Source organism: Pseudorca crassidens, chromosome 15, assembly GCF_039906515.1.
Source record: "Pseudorca crassidens isolate mPseCra1 chromosome 15, mPseCra1.hap1, whole genome shotgun sequence".
NCBI classification, from domain to species: domain Eukaryota; kingdom Metazoa; phylum Chordata; class Mammalia; order Artiodactyla; family Delphinidae; genus Pseudorca; species Pseudorca crassidens.
The window spans coordinates 15,340,837-15,357,119 of record NC_090310.1 but is presented as its reverse complement, the minus strand read 5'-3'; the positions used below and the strand labels follow the sequence as shown (position 1 = coordinate 15,357,119).

The following is a 16,283-nucleotide window of genomic DNA, read 5'->3' as shown; positions in this document are numbered from 1 at the left end:
CTAGCCAGTAGACTCCTAGGCAGTAAACTCCTGTGGTGGAGGTTACAGTCCCAAAGAGCAACCCAGAAGAGTGGGCTCAAAGGTCAGGATGGTGCTTTGAACTCCCACAGGGTCCTGGGAGGAAGGAGTGGCTCAAAGTCAGGCATCCTGGGAGCAGGCGTGTGCCCTTGGGTGTGTTGTGGAGGTCCCGGAAGCAAGTCAGCTCCCAGGGTGAGTAGCTCAGTGGTCGTGCTGTGGGCGGAGGAGGCCCAGGGTCAGGCCTAGTGGCAGCAGAAGGAGGGGTCCCACCAAGCCTGGGGCTGGGGCAGGGTTGAAGGCCCCGTAGTTGCTGCAGAGGTTGCCATCAGGCTGGGACTCCTGGATTTGGGGCACCACCTGAGGCTGGAGCTCTGCCACTTTGTGGTGAATCCAGGAGGCATAGCTGGAGGTCAGAGTATACACACCAGGCCTGTTGGGGGCCCCACAGGCATCACCCCAGCTTACGATGCCTGCCACGTACCAGCGGCCCCCCACTGGGCAGGAGAGTGGGCCCCCAGAGTCACCCTGAGGAGAAAATCCATACAGCAGCTGTCAGGACCAGCCCCCAGGCCTCCAACCATCCGTGCCAGCCCCACTGAGCCCTCATCTCCCAAGACACGCCTGTCTCATCTTCTCTCCGGACCCCCCGCGTGTACCTGGCAGGCGTCCTTGCCCCCTTTCACATAGCCAGCACACACCATGTCCTGCTGGATAAAGTGGGGCTCCTCGGGCTTGGCGTTGATATTGTACAGGCAGTTACAGGTCTCGCGACTGATCAGTGGCACCTCAAGTTGCTGCAGCGTCTTGGGGGCCGGGAGGCTCACTGTGGGGGCAAAAGATGCTTACCCAGGGCCTCCTACCCTGCGTCGGCTCCCTCCGTGCCCCTAGACATCAGCGCCCACTTCACCCTCACCTGAGGGGGCCACGTGGCCCCATCCCGTGACAGTGCACTGGAGACCATTGGGGAAGGAGGCGTTGGCTGCGGGGAGGCAGATGGGCCGGATGTAGCGAGAGAAGGTGACAGAGTGTTTGAGCTGGAGGAGCGCAATGTCACCCATGGAGCCCTCCTGGAGGTAGCTGGGGTGGGAAATGACCTGCGCCACCGTGCGGACCTCGGTGTCAGAGCTGTAGTAGTTCAGCTTGTGGGCCCCCAGCTTTACCTCGTAGTCCTCTGTGCGGTGCTCCCTGCAGGCAGAGGGGCGAAGGCTGGGACCCGAGAGACCGGGATCCCTGTTGCCTTGTGGCGTCCAACCTCAGTTCCTGACCTTTCAGAGTCCACCCTGCATCCTAGTTTTATCCTGTGACCTGTGACCTCTGGCCTTCACTCCTGACGGATCCTTACAGACTTTATTGATATCCCTAGATACAACCCAAGAACCTCCAACCTCTGACCCACACTGATCCTTGAACTTTGACCTCCAGCCCACTTTTGACTTCCCCGCCCTGCCCCCTACCCAGCTGGTACCTTGGGAAGCAGTGAGCAGCCGACAGCACCCACTGCTCAGACAGGAGAGAGCCGCCACACGCGTGGGCGCCGTTGTAGCTGATGCTGACCTGCCAGGGCCACTGGCCGTGGGCTGAATCGCTACCACCTGTGATACGTGCTTGGTGGACCACGCCGCAGGAGGCTGCCCAGGGAGGAAAGGAAGGGAGGGGGTCAGGTCCTCAGGGTCCCCCAAACCACATCCTCGACCCTGCCACTCCCGACATAGCCCAGGAGGTCTGGTTTGGAGCTTGGGGAGTGAGTTCACAGAAATCAGCCACCCTGTGTCCCCATCCCATGGCTCACCAGTCACGGTCAGATCTGCCCGCCCCCGCTACCCTCAACCCAGTGCCTAATTAAGGTCTCATCCAGCTTCTGTCCTCACCGGCTTTCCTGCCTTCCATCTGCTCCACTCCTTACAAATCTGGCCAGGTCATACCCCCGCTTAAATCCTTCCCTGGCCCGCACTGCCTTTACGAGACTCCAGACCTTCCATGGCACAGCCATCCCCTGCACACCCTGTCACAGCGGGCCACACACTTGTTCACCTCCAGACCTTGGCCTATTCAGGTCACCCTGCCTAGAATACCTTTCCTCATCCCTACTTCGCTCAGCAAACTGCTATCTGCCTATGGAGATGGTTCAAATTCTCAGTCCCTCTGTAGCCTGCCCTGACCCTGCTGGCTGAGTGAGGCGACTTCGGAGCTCCCGAGGTCCGTGCTTCCCAGACGTGGCTGTTCCGCATTATGACGTGTCTGCTTCAACCAGCCAACCTGGGCGTTCCCTAGGGGCAGGGACGAGGGCAGATCCCTATGTCCCCAGCACCCAGCACAGGGCTGGGCACACGGATGGAGTCGTGGATGTGTGTTGAACAAACGAACGGAACAGCCGGGCTCCCAGGGTGTGAATGTCTAGTTTCCAGGACAGCCCCACCCCCGCAGAGGCCGCTGTTTGGAGCAGGACCCAAGTGCCCTTCACAAAGTCACCTGCTCAGAAGCAGGGAAAACCGCCCAGTGAGGCTCCTCCCCCTCTCCTTGTAAAAAGGACAATAGAGACCAGCAGTTCAAGCAATGCCGGGCCCCAAAGGGGCTTTCACTTCCTTAATCTTCCAGACTCTTCATTGCAGCCCCAGGAGACAGACAGAATCAACTTCATTTTTAAAAAAAATTTTTTGTTTTTGGCCGCACTGTATGGCATGCGGGACCTTAGTTCCGTGACCAGGGATCGAACCCGTGCTCCCTGCATTGGAAACACAGAGTCTGAACCACTGGACCACCAGGGAATTCCCAGAATCAACTTCATTTTATTTTATTTTTGCCGCACCGCACGGCCTGTGGGATCCTAGTTCCCCAACCCAGGGGCCCTCGGCAGTGAAAGTTCGGAGTCCCAACCAGTGGACCCCAAGGGAACTCCCTCAACTTCATTTCAGAGGTGAGGGAACTGGCATTCGAGACACAGCCAGTACATGGTGAAGCCGGGATTGCCAAGGAGACGGATCCTTGGTTTGTTTCCCTCAAAACAACCCACGTTTGGAGTCAGACCTGGGTTTAAATCCCAGCTCTGCCACTTACTGGCTGTGTGCCGTCGGGCAAGTTATTTCTCTGCCCCTCAGTTTCTTAATCCAAAGAACGAGGGCTGTAATCCTCGCCTCCCAGAGCTATTGGGGGACCCAAATAAGACAACAGGAGTGAAAGAGACGGCCTTGCAGAGAAGGTCAGGCACTCAAACGCCCCAAGGAAATCTGAACCCGTGGCACCTCCCCCTCCCCTTCCCCTCCCCCCACTTCCCCGGCGAGCCTCACCTTCAGCCCCAACGGCTCCTGGAGGGAAAGAGAAAGAGGGAGGGTAAGCCGGGAAGTCTCAAGTGCCCAGACGCCCCCTTACCTCCTGCTTCTCCAGAGGGCTGCCCCCCCCCCCAGGAAGCCAAAGCTGAGGGGAGAGGCCAAGAGCCAGGGAGGCTGAAGCTGGGGGTTCTTGAGCCCAGAATAAGGGATGTGCCCCAGAAAAGGGTTATACCCTCGGCCCCAGTGCACTACTGGCCGCCCCCTCCCCCCTCCCCCCCCCCCCCCCGTGCTCCACACTCCCCACCCCCACACGCTCACCCATCTCATTCCGGAATAATCCAAGCAAAAGCAGAGTGGCCAGAGCCTCCAACCACCTAGGCCCCAGCCCTGCCCTCTGGGCCATGACCCAGGACCAGGGGCCCTGGGAAGACACCAGGCACCCAAAGGAAGGGACCTCAGGCTGGGGTTCAAAGGCAAGATCCAGGTGTCAGAACCAGAGGGAAGCGGGAGCAGGTGTCCAAGGCGGCTTCGAAGGCAGGCAGCGGGCACAGAGTAAACGCCAGGGTCTCCGCAGCCGGCAGTGAAGACGCGTCTCCAGCCCGGCCTGGGTACACAGTAGATCTTCCTTCCGAAGTGGCAGCTCCTGGGAAAGGGCACCTACCTGCCGGCCCCTCCCCTGGTCCCGCCCTCCCTGATCAGCTCAGCCAGCCTCTCTTGTTGCCAAAGTCCTGAGTCCTCTCAGACCCTGTGTGTGTGTGTGTGTGTGTGTGTGTGTGTGTGTGTGTGGCGAGAGGGGTAGGGGGGTTGGGTGGAGTCCTGAGTCCTCTCAGACCCCTAGGCTGTGTGTGTTGGGGGGGGCGAGGGGGGTGGGGGGGTTGGGCTGAGTCCTGAGTCCTCTCAGACCCCAGGCTGTGTGTGTTGGAGGGGGCGAGGGGGGTGGGGGGGGTTGGGCTGAGCAGCCCCAGGCAGGGCTGGAAACCCGGATGGCTGGATTCCAGACCCAGCGGCTCTAGGTCCCAGGTCTTTCAGGTCTCCATGACCAGTTATGCCCCCAGGGCCCGGCCCGGCCTGTGTTACCAGCTGCTTCTCCCTCCGTTCCGCCTGAGGCCTGGCATCTGAGCCCCGGACAGCCAGGTCTGCCCCCGGGCTGGGGCCTTTTCAGGTCCTTCTGTGGAGCCTGCAGCCTCATCTTCACGTGGTGAGGTGTGGTGCGCGTGTCTGGTGGTGCTAATCATTCCACAAATACTTACTGAGCGCCTAATATGTTCCAGGCACAGGAGACAAAGTGGACACTGTCCCTGCCTTCCCTGAGCTCATGGTGAAGTTGCGGTGACAGACTTGAATCATAAAATGACACAAACAATTACGGAATAATTTCAAGCTACGAACTGTGATGGAGAAAGAAGAATGCGGGCTCTGGGAGCCACTTACAGGAGCGTGACCTAGGCTGGAATCAAGAAGGGCTCCTCAAGGAGGTGCCTTTAGAACTGAGACCTAAAGGGATTATGAAAAGCTGTTAACAAGGCAAAGATGGGGAAGGGTGGTCCAGGTGAATCGTCCTCAGAAGGAGGGCGCAGGTGACCTAGGTTCAGGGAAAGGAGGCCCATGTGCCTGGGTTGGGGGTCAGGAGCCTCCTCTGTGAGTGTATGAATCTGGGCAATTGGGAAAGTGTGTTGGCTTCAAGCTTTAGAAATACAGAGCCCCACTTGTCCACCTACCTTCCATAAGACTAGGTGTCTGGACCTCTGAGCCAGGACTTCAGGGCCTAGGCTGGAGGGCAGGGAATTCCTGTAATGGGAAAGGGGACAAAACTGACTCGGGGGACTTCCCTGGTGGTGCAGTGGTTAAGAATCCACCTGCCAATGCAGGAGACACGGACTCGAGCCCTGGTCCGGGAAGATCCCATGTGCCGCGGAGCAACTAAGCCCGTGCGCCACAACTACTGAGCCCGCACTCTACAGCCCGTGAGCCACAACTACTGAGCCTGCGCTCTAGAGCCCGCGAACCACAACTACTGAAGCCCGCGCCTAGAGCCCGTGCTCTACAACAAGAGAAGCACCGCAATGAGTAGCCCGCACACCTCAACGAAGAGTAGTCCCCGCTCAATGCTATTAGAAAAAAGCCGCGCGCAGCAACGAAGACCCAACGCAGCCATAAATAAGTAAGTAAATAAATTTATTAAAAAAAAAAAAGACTGACTCAGGAAGGGGTCTAAGCTGGGGTGGAGGGGGAAGACCCTGGACACTGTGGGTGGGTTTGGGTAGAGGACAGGGTATATTAAATGTTTGTGGGGGATGACATACAAGTGACTGACTGGGCATGGGTGATCTTGGGTGGCCTCGGCCTGCAGTGGCTTGAAGCAGGATTTCCGTTCTCTGGCCAGAGACGGAAGTCAGGCCGTGGCAGTGAGAGCGCTGAATCCTAGCCACTAGACCACCAGAGGACGAGTGGCCAGTGACAAGGCCCTGTCCCGTCAGCTGTGTAGAAATGAATTTCCACAAAGAGACGGAAAGTAGTGAAACAAGTAAAGTGTTTATTAGGAGGAAAAAGGGTATGTGTGGATAGACACACAGGTGGACTCAGAGAGAGAGTTGCGTGCTCCTGGGTAGTTTGAATCACTTATATGGGGCATTTCTTCCAGGTTTCCTTTGGCCAATCATCTTGCTTTCTCTGCCTCTGAGTCCGTACTTGGTTTACCTCAGGGTCCTCCCACGTGTGCGTGAGCAACTCTTAGCCAAGATGGATTCTAGCAAAGAGATCTATGGATAGGTTGGCATCACTTACTGTGGGGTGGCACCCCCTCCTTTTTGACCTCTGAGGAGCCTTTCTGCGCATGTAGAGTCGGGAAGGTTTCCTTGACCTCGAGAATGAGAAATACATGGTCTCTTATCTGGGTGGGGGCTTAGCTCCTCCTCCTCTTCATCTTGGAGTATCTGCCCAGAGGGGACAAACTCCAGCTACTCAGCCTGGGGACCATCTATCTCCTGCCTTATGGAGAGCAGGCAGGGGTGTATGTCCCTGTGGAGATATAGATGCAGAATATTCTCTCCCTGGCTGTCCAGTGGCTAGGACTGTGTGTTCCACTGCAGGGGGCAGGGGTTCGATCCCTGGTCAGGGAACTAAGATCCTGCATGCCATGCAGTGCGGCCAAAGAAAAAAAAACACAAAACGATTAGCCAGGGCCTTTAAGAACCTCTGCCCATCTTCTCAATCTCCCAAGAACTTCCAGCTTCCCTGTAAGGTCTCCCCTCCCCAACCTTCTGCCTACTCAACTCAGGGACGGTGACCCCAGCCCCAGAGGTGACCCCTCTGCCACCCTCAGCGGCTGGTTTCCACCCCAAGCACCCCTCCTGCCCCGGATGGGTCTCCCTTTTGCCCTTATTCTTTGCTAGAACCTCCTCTATGACTTGTTCCTGATCCCCAGTCCATGTGTTCCCCCCCACGTTGGGAGCACTTCATGGGCTTGTCAAGGCCCGAGCTGTGCCGGGACTTAGCAATTAGCAGGGAACGTGGTTGAATGAATGCAGGGAGGTGCACTGGTAAGTGGGGGTGGGCGGAGGTAGTGAGATGTACATACAGGGGACTCTTGATGGGGCCCAAACCCTGGGGGCACTGGGCAGGATGTCGTGGACCCTTGAACGGTACAAGTGTCATGTGTGTGTACTGGGGACACTGGAGGTGAACACTCTGGGGCACCATTCATCAGGGTATGTGTACGGGGGAGGCTCCGTGCAGGTACAGGATATGGCAGACAGACCCTGGATTCCCAGACTCCTGGACCCTTCCTCTGACCCTCACCCTCAGTCCTTCTTGCTCTGGGGGGAGGGGCAGCAGGGTCCAAGAGAGCTAGGGCTGAGGTGTCCAGCAGGTGTGTGCTGGGGATGCTGATTCCACTGGGGAGGTAACACACACCCAGCTGGCCACTCGACCTCCCCCGCCCTGGGGCAGGAATGAGGGACAGATGCCACATTATCAGGGATACATTTTCTGGGAGCCCAAGGCCTGACTCACAGAGGCCCAGGAGGGAGAGGCCCGCTCCCTGGGGCTTCCCCCTCCCCCCCCACCCCCCCACCCCCACCCCCCGTCCCTCAGCCTGCCCCCAGCAATGCCACAAAGCCACGCATGTCTCTGTTTACACTTTTGTGGTCCACTGGCTCCCCCTGCCCTCAAGCATGCCAGGGCCCAAAATAGCTGGGCACTGAGGCCCAATTGTCTGAAGCCGCTGCAGTCTAGGTGGGTGTGGCACTCAGGAGGTTCTGGGTAAGGGAACAGAGCCGGTTGGGCCACATTCCAGCCCCACCAGGTAGGAAGTAGAGAGCTGGAGGGGGTGGGGGAGGTGAAGGGGAGGTGGCCCAGGGACCCAGGCCCCCTCAGCCCTGGATCAGGAGGGTCAGTAGCAGCAGGAAGAGAGCAGCTCGAGGGGAACCTGAGGCCCTGGCCATGTCAGGGGGACAGAGGTCGCCGCCTTCTGGGAGCCAGTGGGGGAAGCCACTGGGGAGCAGGAAATGCGCCTCCCCCACTGTCTGGGAGATCCAGGTCTCTTCGGGTCCGATGGCGGCAAATAGGTCCCTGCTGCCTCGAATAGCCATGCCCACGAGGACCCAAGAGCCTTCCTCAGTCTGGCACAGGAGCGGAGGTGCTGAGGTCACCTGCAGCATCAGAGCCAAGACCAAAAGGGTCTCTTACCCTTTCCTCCTGGTCCCCTGCACCTTCTAGGGCCCAGCCACAAAGCACAGCTTGCCTCCATCCTCAGGCATCTTGGCCCCTGGTCTCTCTCAAGGTTCAGCCAAGAAGCACTGCTTCTTCCTATCTGAGACCCAGCACCCAAGAATTCCAACCCTGCCCTCTCCCTGGTGTCCAGCTGCCCAGCACTGCCTCTCCCCTGCCTGGACCAGGATACCCAGGCTCCGTACCTCACACCTGTCCTCCTGCCCCTCTGCATACAGGACACAGAGAGTTCCAGGGGGCAGAATGCCCTGATAGAGGCAGTGACAGAGTCGTGGTGTCAAGATGGAGACAGCAGCAGCCACAGGGACTAGAGAGAGGAAGGAAGGTTGTCCCAGGGATTCTGGTATCCAGCCACTTCTCACCCCCAGGACCCAGGGCTCTCACCTCGGTCCTGGGGGTCCTTCCAGCCCAGCACCCAGCAGCTGGCCCCCAGGGGAGTACCCCCTGGGTGAAGGCAGATGGGCAAGGCTGATGGGGAGGGCTCCACCCGGGAGCTCAGCTCCAGGAGGGCCAGGGGGGGCCGAAGTCCCAGGTGCCGGGGCAGGCGGATGCTGATGACCAGCCGGGATACCTGGTGACTCTGTGGGAGGGGGCTGGCCCCAGCCCGGCCCAGGTACACTTCAATATAAGGCACTGTTGTAGAGCCCAGCCTGTTGGAACAAGGTCCAGTGTCATTTCCTGTTCCCCTCATTGCTGATAAAGTCCTTCCCAGTCCAGGGGAAAGGGTGGAATGAATCTCCAGGGTCATTCCACTAACTCCTTCATTCATTATTCCTCCTTCCAAATCTCTCTTTGTCTCAAAACATGTCGCAGCAATTACCCTGTGCTATAAAAGCCCTAAAGGGAGAACAAACCTCTACTGAAAGAGTCCTTTGGCCCATCTTCCAATTTTTCCCTCTTGCCAGGGAGATGGGTGAGACCCACCTGAGGATACAGTGAGTGGCTGCCAGGACCCAGCCTGGGGCCACGAGGATCCCAGTGCAGACTCGCTCTCCAGCTACATGCACCTCTGCCAGCCAGGGCCACAGGCCCCCCGTCAGAGCCGGCTCTGGCCGCAGTCCACAGGCTAGAGAGAGGAGGCGACTCCCTCAGTGGGGGCCCAACAGCTGACCCGCAAAGCCCCTACCATGGATCTAAGCACTCCCAGGAGCCCCTAAGCCCCAAAGGCACCTCCTCACCGCCATGCTCTGTGTGAGGGGGACAAGTTTGTGTCTCAGTCTCCTCCCCCTCAGGGCCCCAGTCCCAGGACAACTGGTCCTCCAGGTAGGCTCCCCGAGTCACATGGCTGATCCATGGGCCGTGGGTCTGCAGCGGATAGAAGGCTCTGGGACGCAGGCAGTCACTGGGTAAGTCTCTGATTCCAGCCAGGAACCAGGTCCCCTCTTCCCGGCATAGAAGGCTCCAATGAGAGTAGTTCTGCAGCGAGAGAGTGTGTGTGTTACCAGCCTCTAGGTGTGTGCCAGTTGATGAGAGGATGCCAAAGTCCTGGGGCTTTCCTAGACTCCACACTCTCGCGTACTCGGATAAACAAATCCCACCTCCTCCAAGCCAGGCTCCAACACAGATCTGTGTAATAAGTCGGCCCTCACTTTAGGATTCTCTTTAAACCTAGAGGTAGCGAAAAGGCCCGGCGGGTCTCGGGGCCCCTCCCCAAAGTCCTTCTGGGCCAAGCTTCGCCCCTAGCGCGTTCTGGCCCCGCCTTAACCCCGCCTCCGTCCCCAGATCACGGAGCCCAGTTCCTGTCTCTCTCAGGCCCCGCCCCCAGTCTGCCCCTCCCTCCTACTTAGACCCATGGGCCCCTCCCCGCCGCCGCTCACCCAGCAGCGGCCCGCCACCTCCTCCTCCTGGTAGGCGGGGCAGAGAGCTAGAGGCGGCTCTCCCGGTGGCGGCACTGACTCCCCCTGGCGGCCATACAGGCAATGACACCACCAGGCGCCCAACAGCTCCGCCTCAAGCAGCGAACCGGCTCCGGGCACTGGTTCTGGAAGAGAAAGGGAGGAGGCCTGCGCTGCGGTGGTGTCCGGCCCCGGCTCCGCCCCGCCCGGCCCGAGCCGGGTCCCTGCTCACCCGTGTGGCCCCAGCGAGCCAGGCGGCAGCGGCTCCCGGGCAGGAAATAGTGTTCTGGGTGGGGTAGGCACACTGGCCGCGGGGCCACGCTCAGGTTCACGGGCGCGCGCAGCTGCAGCAGCGCCAGGTTCGAGGCGTCGTCCCACGAGGCGTTCTCGTGCGGCACGAGGCGTGCCACCCGCTCCGCGCGCGGGCGCGAGGGCAGCATCACGCGCCAGTGGTCCAGGTCGCGGGGTGGGAGGTCTGAGCTGATGCGGCTGCGGGATGGGGAGACTGGGGACGTGGGCTGGATCCCACATGCTCACGTCTAAACCTCCACCCGTGGCTTAGACTCTGTATCTCCAGGCAGGATTCTGCATCCCGGACCTGAGACCTGTGCACTCAGACACCCCCCCACCCCAATCCTGGGTCGAATTCGTATTACCCTTCTATTCGCCCCAGAGAGACTAGGACCCGGATTTTTGAGCTGGATCATACACCTCCCAATGGCACCCCACTCCCCTACCCCTATCCTACCCAGGGGAAGGGCTGGGCCAGTTAGATAGTGTCTCAGACTGATGGGGGAAGGGGCAAGAATCTGCCTGAGACTGGGTTTTCACTCACCCTGGAAAGCAGCTGGCAGGTGCCAAGACCCAGCTTTCAGACACCAGTGCCCCATAGCAGGGTCTGGATCCTGGGACCATCACCTGGGCTTCCCAGGGCCAGGCCCCTGGCCTTGGGGCCTTCCCGCACTCTGAGGGGTGAGAGGCCTGAGTGAGGGGGCTTCCTGAACCCCAGGCAATTTCCACCTGAACTCAAATCTCCCAGATCCAGCTGACATCCAGGTGTCCTGCACCCCCTCACCTGGCAGGGCGATGGTACAGTTCTCATCCGTGGGCTCGGGGAGACCTGACTGGAGCTCCGGGGACTGGGTGGGAAAGGCAGGGCCAGGCTCTGAGCCCAACACCTGTTCCCTTATCCATGCCTCATAGGGAGCCACAGCAGTGAAGACTCCGGGGCGGTTCCTCCGTCCACAGCCAAAGCCAAAGCTGGTGATTCCCGCCTGGAACCATCGGCCACCTTCCTTGCAGACCAGGGGCCCCCCAGAGTCTCCCTGATGATAGATGACTTAGTGTCACGGGATCAGCCCAGAGACCCACCCGCTTATACCGGACCACCTCGCAAAGGTTCTACACCTCTTCTGGTTGGCCCTACATACAGCCACCTTCTCCTAGAAACATTTGTTGGCTGTGCCTTGTCCTCTGTAACCCCTACAACTCTAAACAGAAGAAAGCCTTGTAAAGTAGAAAGGCTGATGAGCAGTCAAAGCCAGGAGCACCAAGCTAACGCATTAAAGGCCATGCCAGAGAGGCCTGCAGGTCTCACTCAGAGCCAATGACTCTTGTTCAATAAATAGTTCAAACAAACGCTGTCTTTGATTTCTAAGTTGTTAGAATTCCTTGTTAAATTGTTAAAGTAAATCAGAGATGCCAGCATTCAGGAGGACAAGTCTGTTGGAAATAGGCTATTAGAAAAGCAGCAAGAAGGGACAGTTTGAAGGCAAGTAAGGAGGAAGAACTACAAGGAACAGACAGTAAAACAAGGGTTCTGGGGCCATTTAATGCCGGGGCATTGTCCCTAAGATATCACTATATTCCAGGTTAGGCACCTCTGTGACCCCAGGAGGGTTACAAAGAAGGTGCAGAATCATCTAGAATTGTGCTGTCCAATATGGTAGACACTAGCCCCATGTGGCTATTTGAATTAAATAAAATTAAAATTCAATTCCTTGATCACACTAGCCACCTTTCAAATGTGCAATAGCCAGCGTGGCTAGTGACTATCATATCAGACAGTGCAGATAGAAAAGATTTCCATCATCATAGGAAGTTTTATTCGACAGCACTGGTCTAGAGGAAGTTGAATTGTTGGCAGTCCTGTTCAAGAAGGCAGGGATTATGTCCCTAGGTCCTGGAACTTCATAACTGGGAAGGACCCTGAAAACCATCTAGCCTGAATCCCCGTCACCACCATGCATGCTTGAGTGCCCTCAAAGCTCTGTGCCATTGGAGGAACATTTCTGGGGAAAATGGTTAAAATATATCATGTTTTGGCCTTCAGCAGGTTATCTGGAAAATTCCCTTCTGTGAAGGATTAATTCATTTTTTTTTTTTTATAGGAGCTGTTTTTTTTTTTTTTTTTTTTTGGGTTACGCGGGCCTCTCACTGTTGTGGCCTCTCCCGTTGCGGAGCACAGGCTCCGGACACACAGGACCGGGGTACGAACCCGTGTCCCCTGCATCGGCAGGCGGACTCTCAACCACTGCGCCACCAGGGAAGCCCAGGATTAATTCATTTTAAAAAATAACTATTTGTTGAGTATCTACTAAGTAATAGGTGCTGTGCTATAGGCTAGGATATGGGATAATAATATAATGATAATAATAATAGTAATAATAATAGCTAATACTTATTTAGCTCTTACTAAGGACCAGGCACTGTTCTAAATGTTTTTTACATGTACAAATTTATTTAGTTATCATAATGATTAATAAATCATATGATGATTTATTTAATCATCATAACCTCCAGACAAGTAACACTATCATCCCCATCTTCCAGATGAGAAAATCTGCACAGAGAGAGGTCAAATAACTTGGCCAAGGCTATACAGCTAATAAGTGGTGGCACTGAGCTTCTAACCAGGATAACACTCCAGAGTCTGGCATGTGACCACTGCGCTACACTGCCATCGATAACAGTGCCCATTTGTTGAGCCCCAAGTTCTGTCCATTTGTAATCTTCACATCAATCCCATCCACTGGCAATCTTGCCCTCTTTTTGCAGATGAGGTTCAGAAATATGAGCGAGATGGGATTTGTCTATTAATCATACTGCTTCCTATTGGTGAGGGCTCTGCCTGGCCCTTCAGGCAGGTGCAGGGGCCTCCCCTCACCTGGCAGGTGTCCTTGCGGCCCTCTGGGTAGCCAGCACACAGCATCCCTGGCAATAGCTGGAAAGTGAGATTGAAGGGACCAGGCCGGCTGTAGAGACACTGACAGGCAGCTTCTCCCAGCACCCTTAGCTCCACTTCTTGTAGCACCCAGGGGAGAGGCAGGGGGTCTGTGGGCAGAACCAGAGAAGAAATGCTGTGAGTCAGGAATGCAGCCCCCTGTTCCCCAGGGCTCAGCTTGGTCCCCTCCAGCTGCCTCCTGGACATCTTTGTCTCTGCGCCCACCACATCCCAAACCAATGTCCCCTCCCACTCCTCTCTGTTCTTCTTCCTACAGCCTCATCTCAGGAACGGCCCCATCAAGCGCCCAGTGCGGGCTGCCCTGCGGCCCCACCTGGTAGCCTCCACCTCGCCAATAACCCACCTCCTGAGACGCCCCCCCCCGCCCCCGCCCCACTCACCGGCCTCCTGGACGTCCCCCCAGCCCGTGGCCCAGCAGGCGGTGCCGTGAGCGAAGCGGTGCGAGGCGCGGGGCAGGCAGACGGGCCGCACGGTGGGGCCCAGCCTGGCGGGAGAGGCCAGGCGCAGCAGGGCCACGTCGGCACCACTTTCCACGCCGCTGTAGTTGTCCGGTACCAGGATGGCGGCCACTGAGCGGACGTGCGCGCCGTCCAGGGGTCCGTCATAGGAGTGCACGCCCAGCACTACCGACCACTCGGCCGCGGGCTCCAAGGTCCCATTCCTAAGCCAAGGCCAAGGCCGGGGTGGGGTTAGGTGAACCGCATGGAGGGGGCAGGCCTCGTGGGGCTGGGGGCTTGGAACCAGGGAGAAGGGGGGGTCAGCGGGAAGCCAGGAGGGGCGGAATCCGATCCAGATTCGGGGCTGGGGCGATCGAGGTTGAGACAGACTGCTGAAAGGGGGAGGAGCGGTTGCGATTTGGAGGTGCTTGATGGGGGGCTTTGGAAAGGTGGAATTCAGACCCGGATATTTGGTGGAGTGGTGGGCGGAGTCTGCTGGCGGCCTCACCACACTCCGAACCTGGATACCCCGCAGAGCACTTAGCTTCAGGAGGGCGGGGAGGCGGGGGTAGCTGGGCTTCAATTTAGCCTTGAGTCCGCGGGACTCAGCTGCGGGGCGGGCTTGGCTTTTGAAAGAAAGGGGCTGGACGTGGGCGAATACTCACGTCACGAAACAGTGAGCGGCCGAGAGGACCCAGGAGGGGGCGATGAGGGAGCCCCCGCAGATGTGGCCCCCGCCCTGATGCAGGCTCACCTGCCACGGCCAGGTGCCCGGCTGCGAGTCTGAGCCCCCCATGATTCGGGCAGAGGGCTCAGGGCGACCGCAGTCTGCAATGGGATACCGTGGAGGTCATCACCTGCCCCTGTCCCCCAAGCCAGAGGCCCAGGTAACTCAGGGCAAAGCCCCACCCCCCAATCCACTTCAGTTTGCCCCCGAACAGGGAACAAAGAGAACCTGGGCACTTCTAAGTTTCTGATCATTTCCACCTCCCTCATCGCTTAGCCAGTTTTAACCTCCTTTAAGATCTGAGGACCAGCCCCCCACCCTTCCTTACCCAGATCTTCAGGTTCTTCTTTGGTAGGACTGAGAGCTGGGAGTCACAGGGTAAAAAGAGGAAGATATTGGTGACATCCAGCCCTTGACAGCACTCAGCTGCCATCTTCCTACTTTCCTCTTCCCCAATTCCCTGCCCTCTCAGCCGCCCTGCCAGCACCCATGCTACCTCTCCCATCTTTTCTGCCTCTGTGGGTGATATTCACCTAGTCCAGCTGCCTTACCTGAGTCCTGGAAGGCTCCTGGGATGGGGCTTATGGCTGGAAAGATGGAGGCAGGAAGAGGCTGGAGACCTATTCTCACAACACGCCCTCCCTGACCCCCCTCCCCGCAAACTTTACAGGTACTCCATCCCCCCATGGCACCCAGGCCTCCTTTCCTCCTCCTCTCATATGCTATTCCTTCCCCTCCCGACACCTCACTCCCACCTTCGCTGATGTCCTCCTCCCCTGCCTCCTCTGACACCCCACTCCCGAGGCAGACCCCTGGAGTCCTGCTTTCCAGCTCCCCAGATGTTAGAAGCCAGGCCCCTTACAACCATGCCCTGTCCCCTGAGGTTACCAAGGATGGCAAGTGGGAGAAGCAGGTGCTGGGACATGGTACATTTGAGTCAGCTGGAGGCACAGAGATGGGTGAAGATCTGCTCCCTGCCACAGCTCTGTCTGCCTAGGCAGCCCGTGACTCCTGATGGTCCCAGGGACAGCCCCACCCTCCCTGGCTGGAGCCCATCTCTGGGAATCTGAGTGGATCTGGGGCTAGAAGGAGGAAGTAGGGAGCCTAAGTCCCCACCCAGAGCCCTGTGCGCGTCTCAGGTCTCTAGGGGCCCGGTGTGGGTGTTGGGGGCAGGTGTCCTCGCTCCAGGACACTTACTGGGTGGGAGAACCCGCAAAGGTGGAAGGAGAGGACAGCCAGGGGCTGGGAGGCCAAAGTTCTGGGTCCTTGGTGAGGCAGGGCTGCAGGTCAGCAGTGGCCCTTGGGACAGAGAAAGTGGCCCCTCAGTGGCGTGACTCACCTGAGACTTCATCTCTCTTTGGGGTGTGGCTACCCCAATGGCTTGGCCTTTTCTTCTCACACAGCTCTGGTTACTGGAGTCGCTGGCCAGGTCTGGGACGGGAGCCCTAGGGAATTCGATCCCATCCCAACAAAAGGATCACAGATTCCGGCAGGTTGGGCAGGACACAGGATTCTGGGAGGGGGCTGGGCAGGCTGGTAAGGCCGAGAAAGACTCCACCCTTCTTTGTGTTAGCGTAAGTACTCTCAGGTGTTTTGCCACTTACTCTGTGTGACCTTAGGAAAGTCACTCAACCCATCAGTATATTCAGTAGGAGTCTACTTAAGAAATATGGTGCCTCGAAGAGGAATTGAGGAGAGTTTAATGAAGGAACTATTGACAGAGGTGTAGGCAGGGAACAGGGAAACCGACAGGGATGGTGAAGCATCCGGGGGCTAGCAGTAACAGAGAGCCCCGCCTGAAGAGGCAAAGAGAGGGAGCAGATACTGGAACGGGAAAGAGAGAGCTGGGCTGTAGGAGAGGGCCAGCCAACAGGAGTGCCTTCAATGGAGGAAGGCAACCTTTATCAACCTGTGGCTCAGCAGGGAGGGAGCTGGGAAAGAAAAGTCCCTATCTCACTCTTCTCCTACTCTCTGATCACCTGCCAGCTCCTCCCATCATCTGAAACCTACCAGAAGTCAGAGTGCAAG

General features: G+C 57.9%; 2 protein-coding genes across 7 annotated transcripts; both read right to left on the bottom strand.

The window, feature by feature from the left end:
* Positions 1-195: 195 nt before the first annotated feature.
* On the bottom strand, positions 196-3,961 carry PRSS8 (serine protease 8). Of its 2 annotated transcripts, XM_067706083.1 has the most exons (6): positions 3,603-3,955; positions 3,303-3,320; positions 1,484-1,646; positions 932-1,203; positions 675-841; positions 196-543 (listed from the first exon to the last, which is right to left on the bottom strand). In XM_067706083.1, exons 1-6 carry the CDS (start codon positions 3,685-3,687, stop codon positions 220-222), a joined length of 1,029 nt encoding a protein of 342 aa, XP_067562184.1. In that variant the 5' UTR covers positions 3,688-3,955; the 3' UTR covers positions 196-219. The 2 variants fall into 2 exon arrangements, with proteins under 2 accessions (XP_067562184.1, XP_067562185.1); XM_067706084.1 differs by lacking the exon at positions 3,303-3,320 and having other exon boundaries at positions 3,603-3,961.
* A 1,836-nt stretch (positions 3,962-5,797) lies between these two features.
* PRSS36 (serine protease 36) lies at positions 5,798-15,180 on the bottom strand. 5 transcript variants are annotated; one of them, XM_067706048.1, is made up of 15 exons: positions 15,144-15,180; positions 14,807-14,842; positions 14,584-14,619; positions 14,194-14,356; positions 13,472-13,752; positions 13,014-13,180; positions 10,923-11,172; positions 10,683-10,812; positions 10,080-10,336; positions 9,830-9,993; positions 9,191-9,428; positions 8,937-9,078; positions 8,397-8,662; positions 8,198-8,319; positions 5,798-7,933 (listed from the first exon to the last, which is right to left on the bottom strand). In XM_067706048.1, the coding sequence occupies exons 1-15, from the start codon at positions 15,178-15,180 to the stop codon at positions 7,655-7,657; spliced, it is 2,568 nt and encodes an 855-aa protein (XP_067562149.1). In that variant the 3' UTR covers positions 5,798-7,654. The 5 variants fall into 5 exon arrangements, 3 of the variants coding, with proteins under 3 accessions (XP_067562149.1, XP_067562150.1, XP_067562151.1); XM_067706049.1 differs by having other exon boundaries at positions 9,845-9,993; XM_067706050.1 differs by lacking the exon at positions 8,198-8,319 and having other exon boundaries at positions 8,584-8,662.
* Between the last annotated feature and the right edge of the window lie 1,103 nt (positions 15,181-16,283).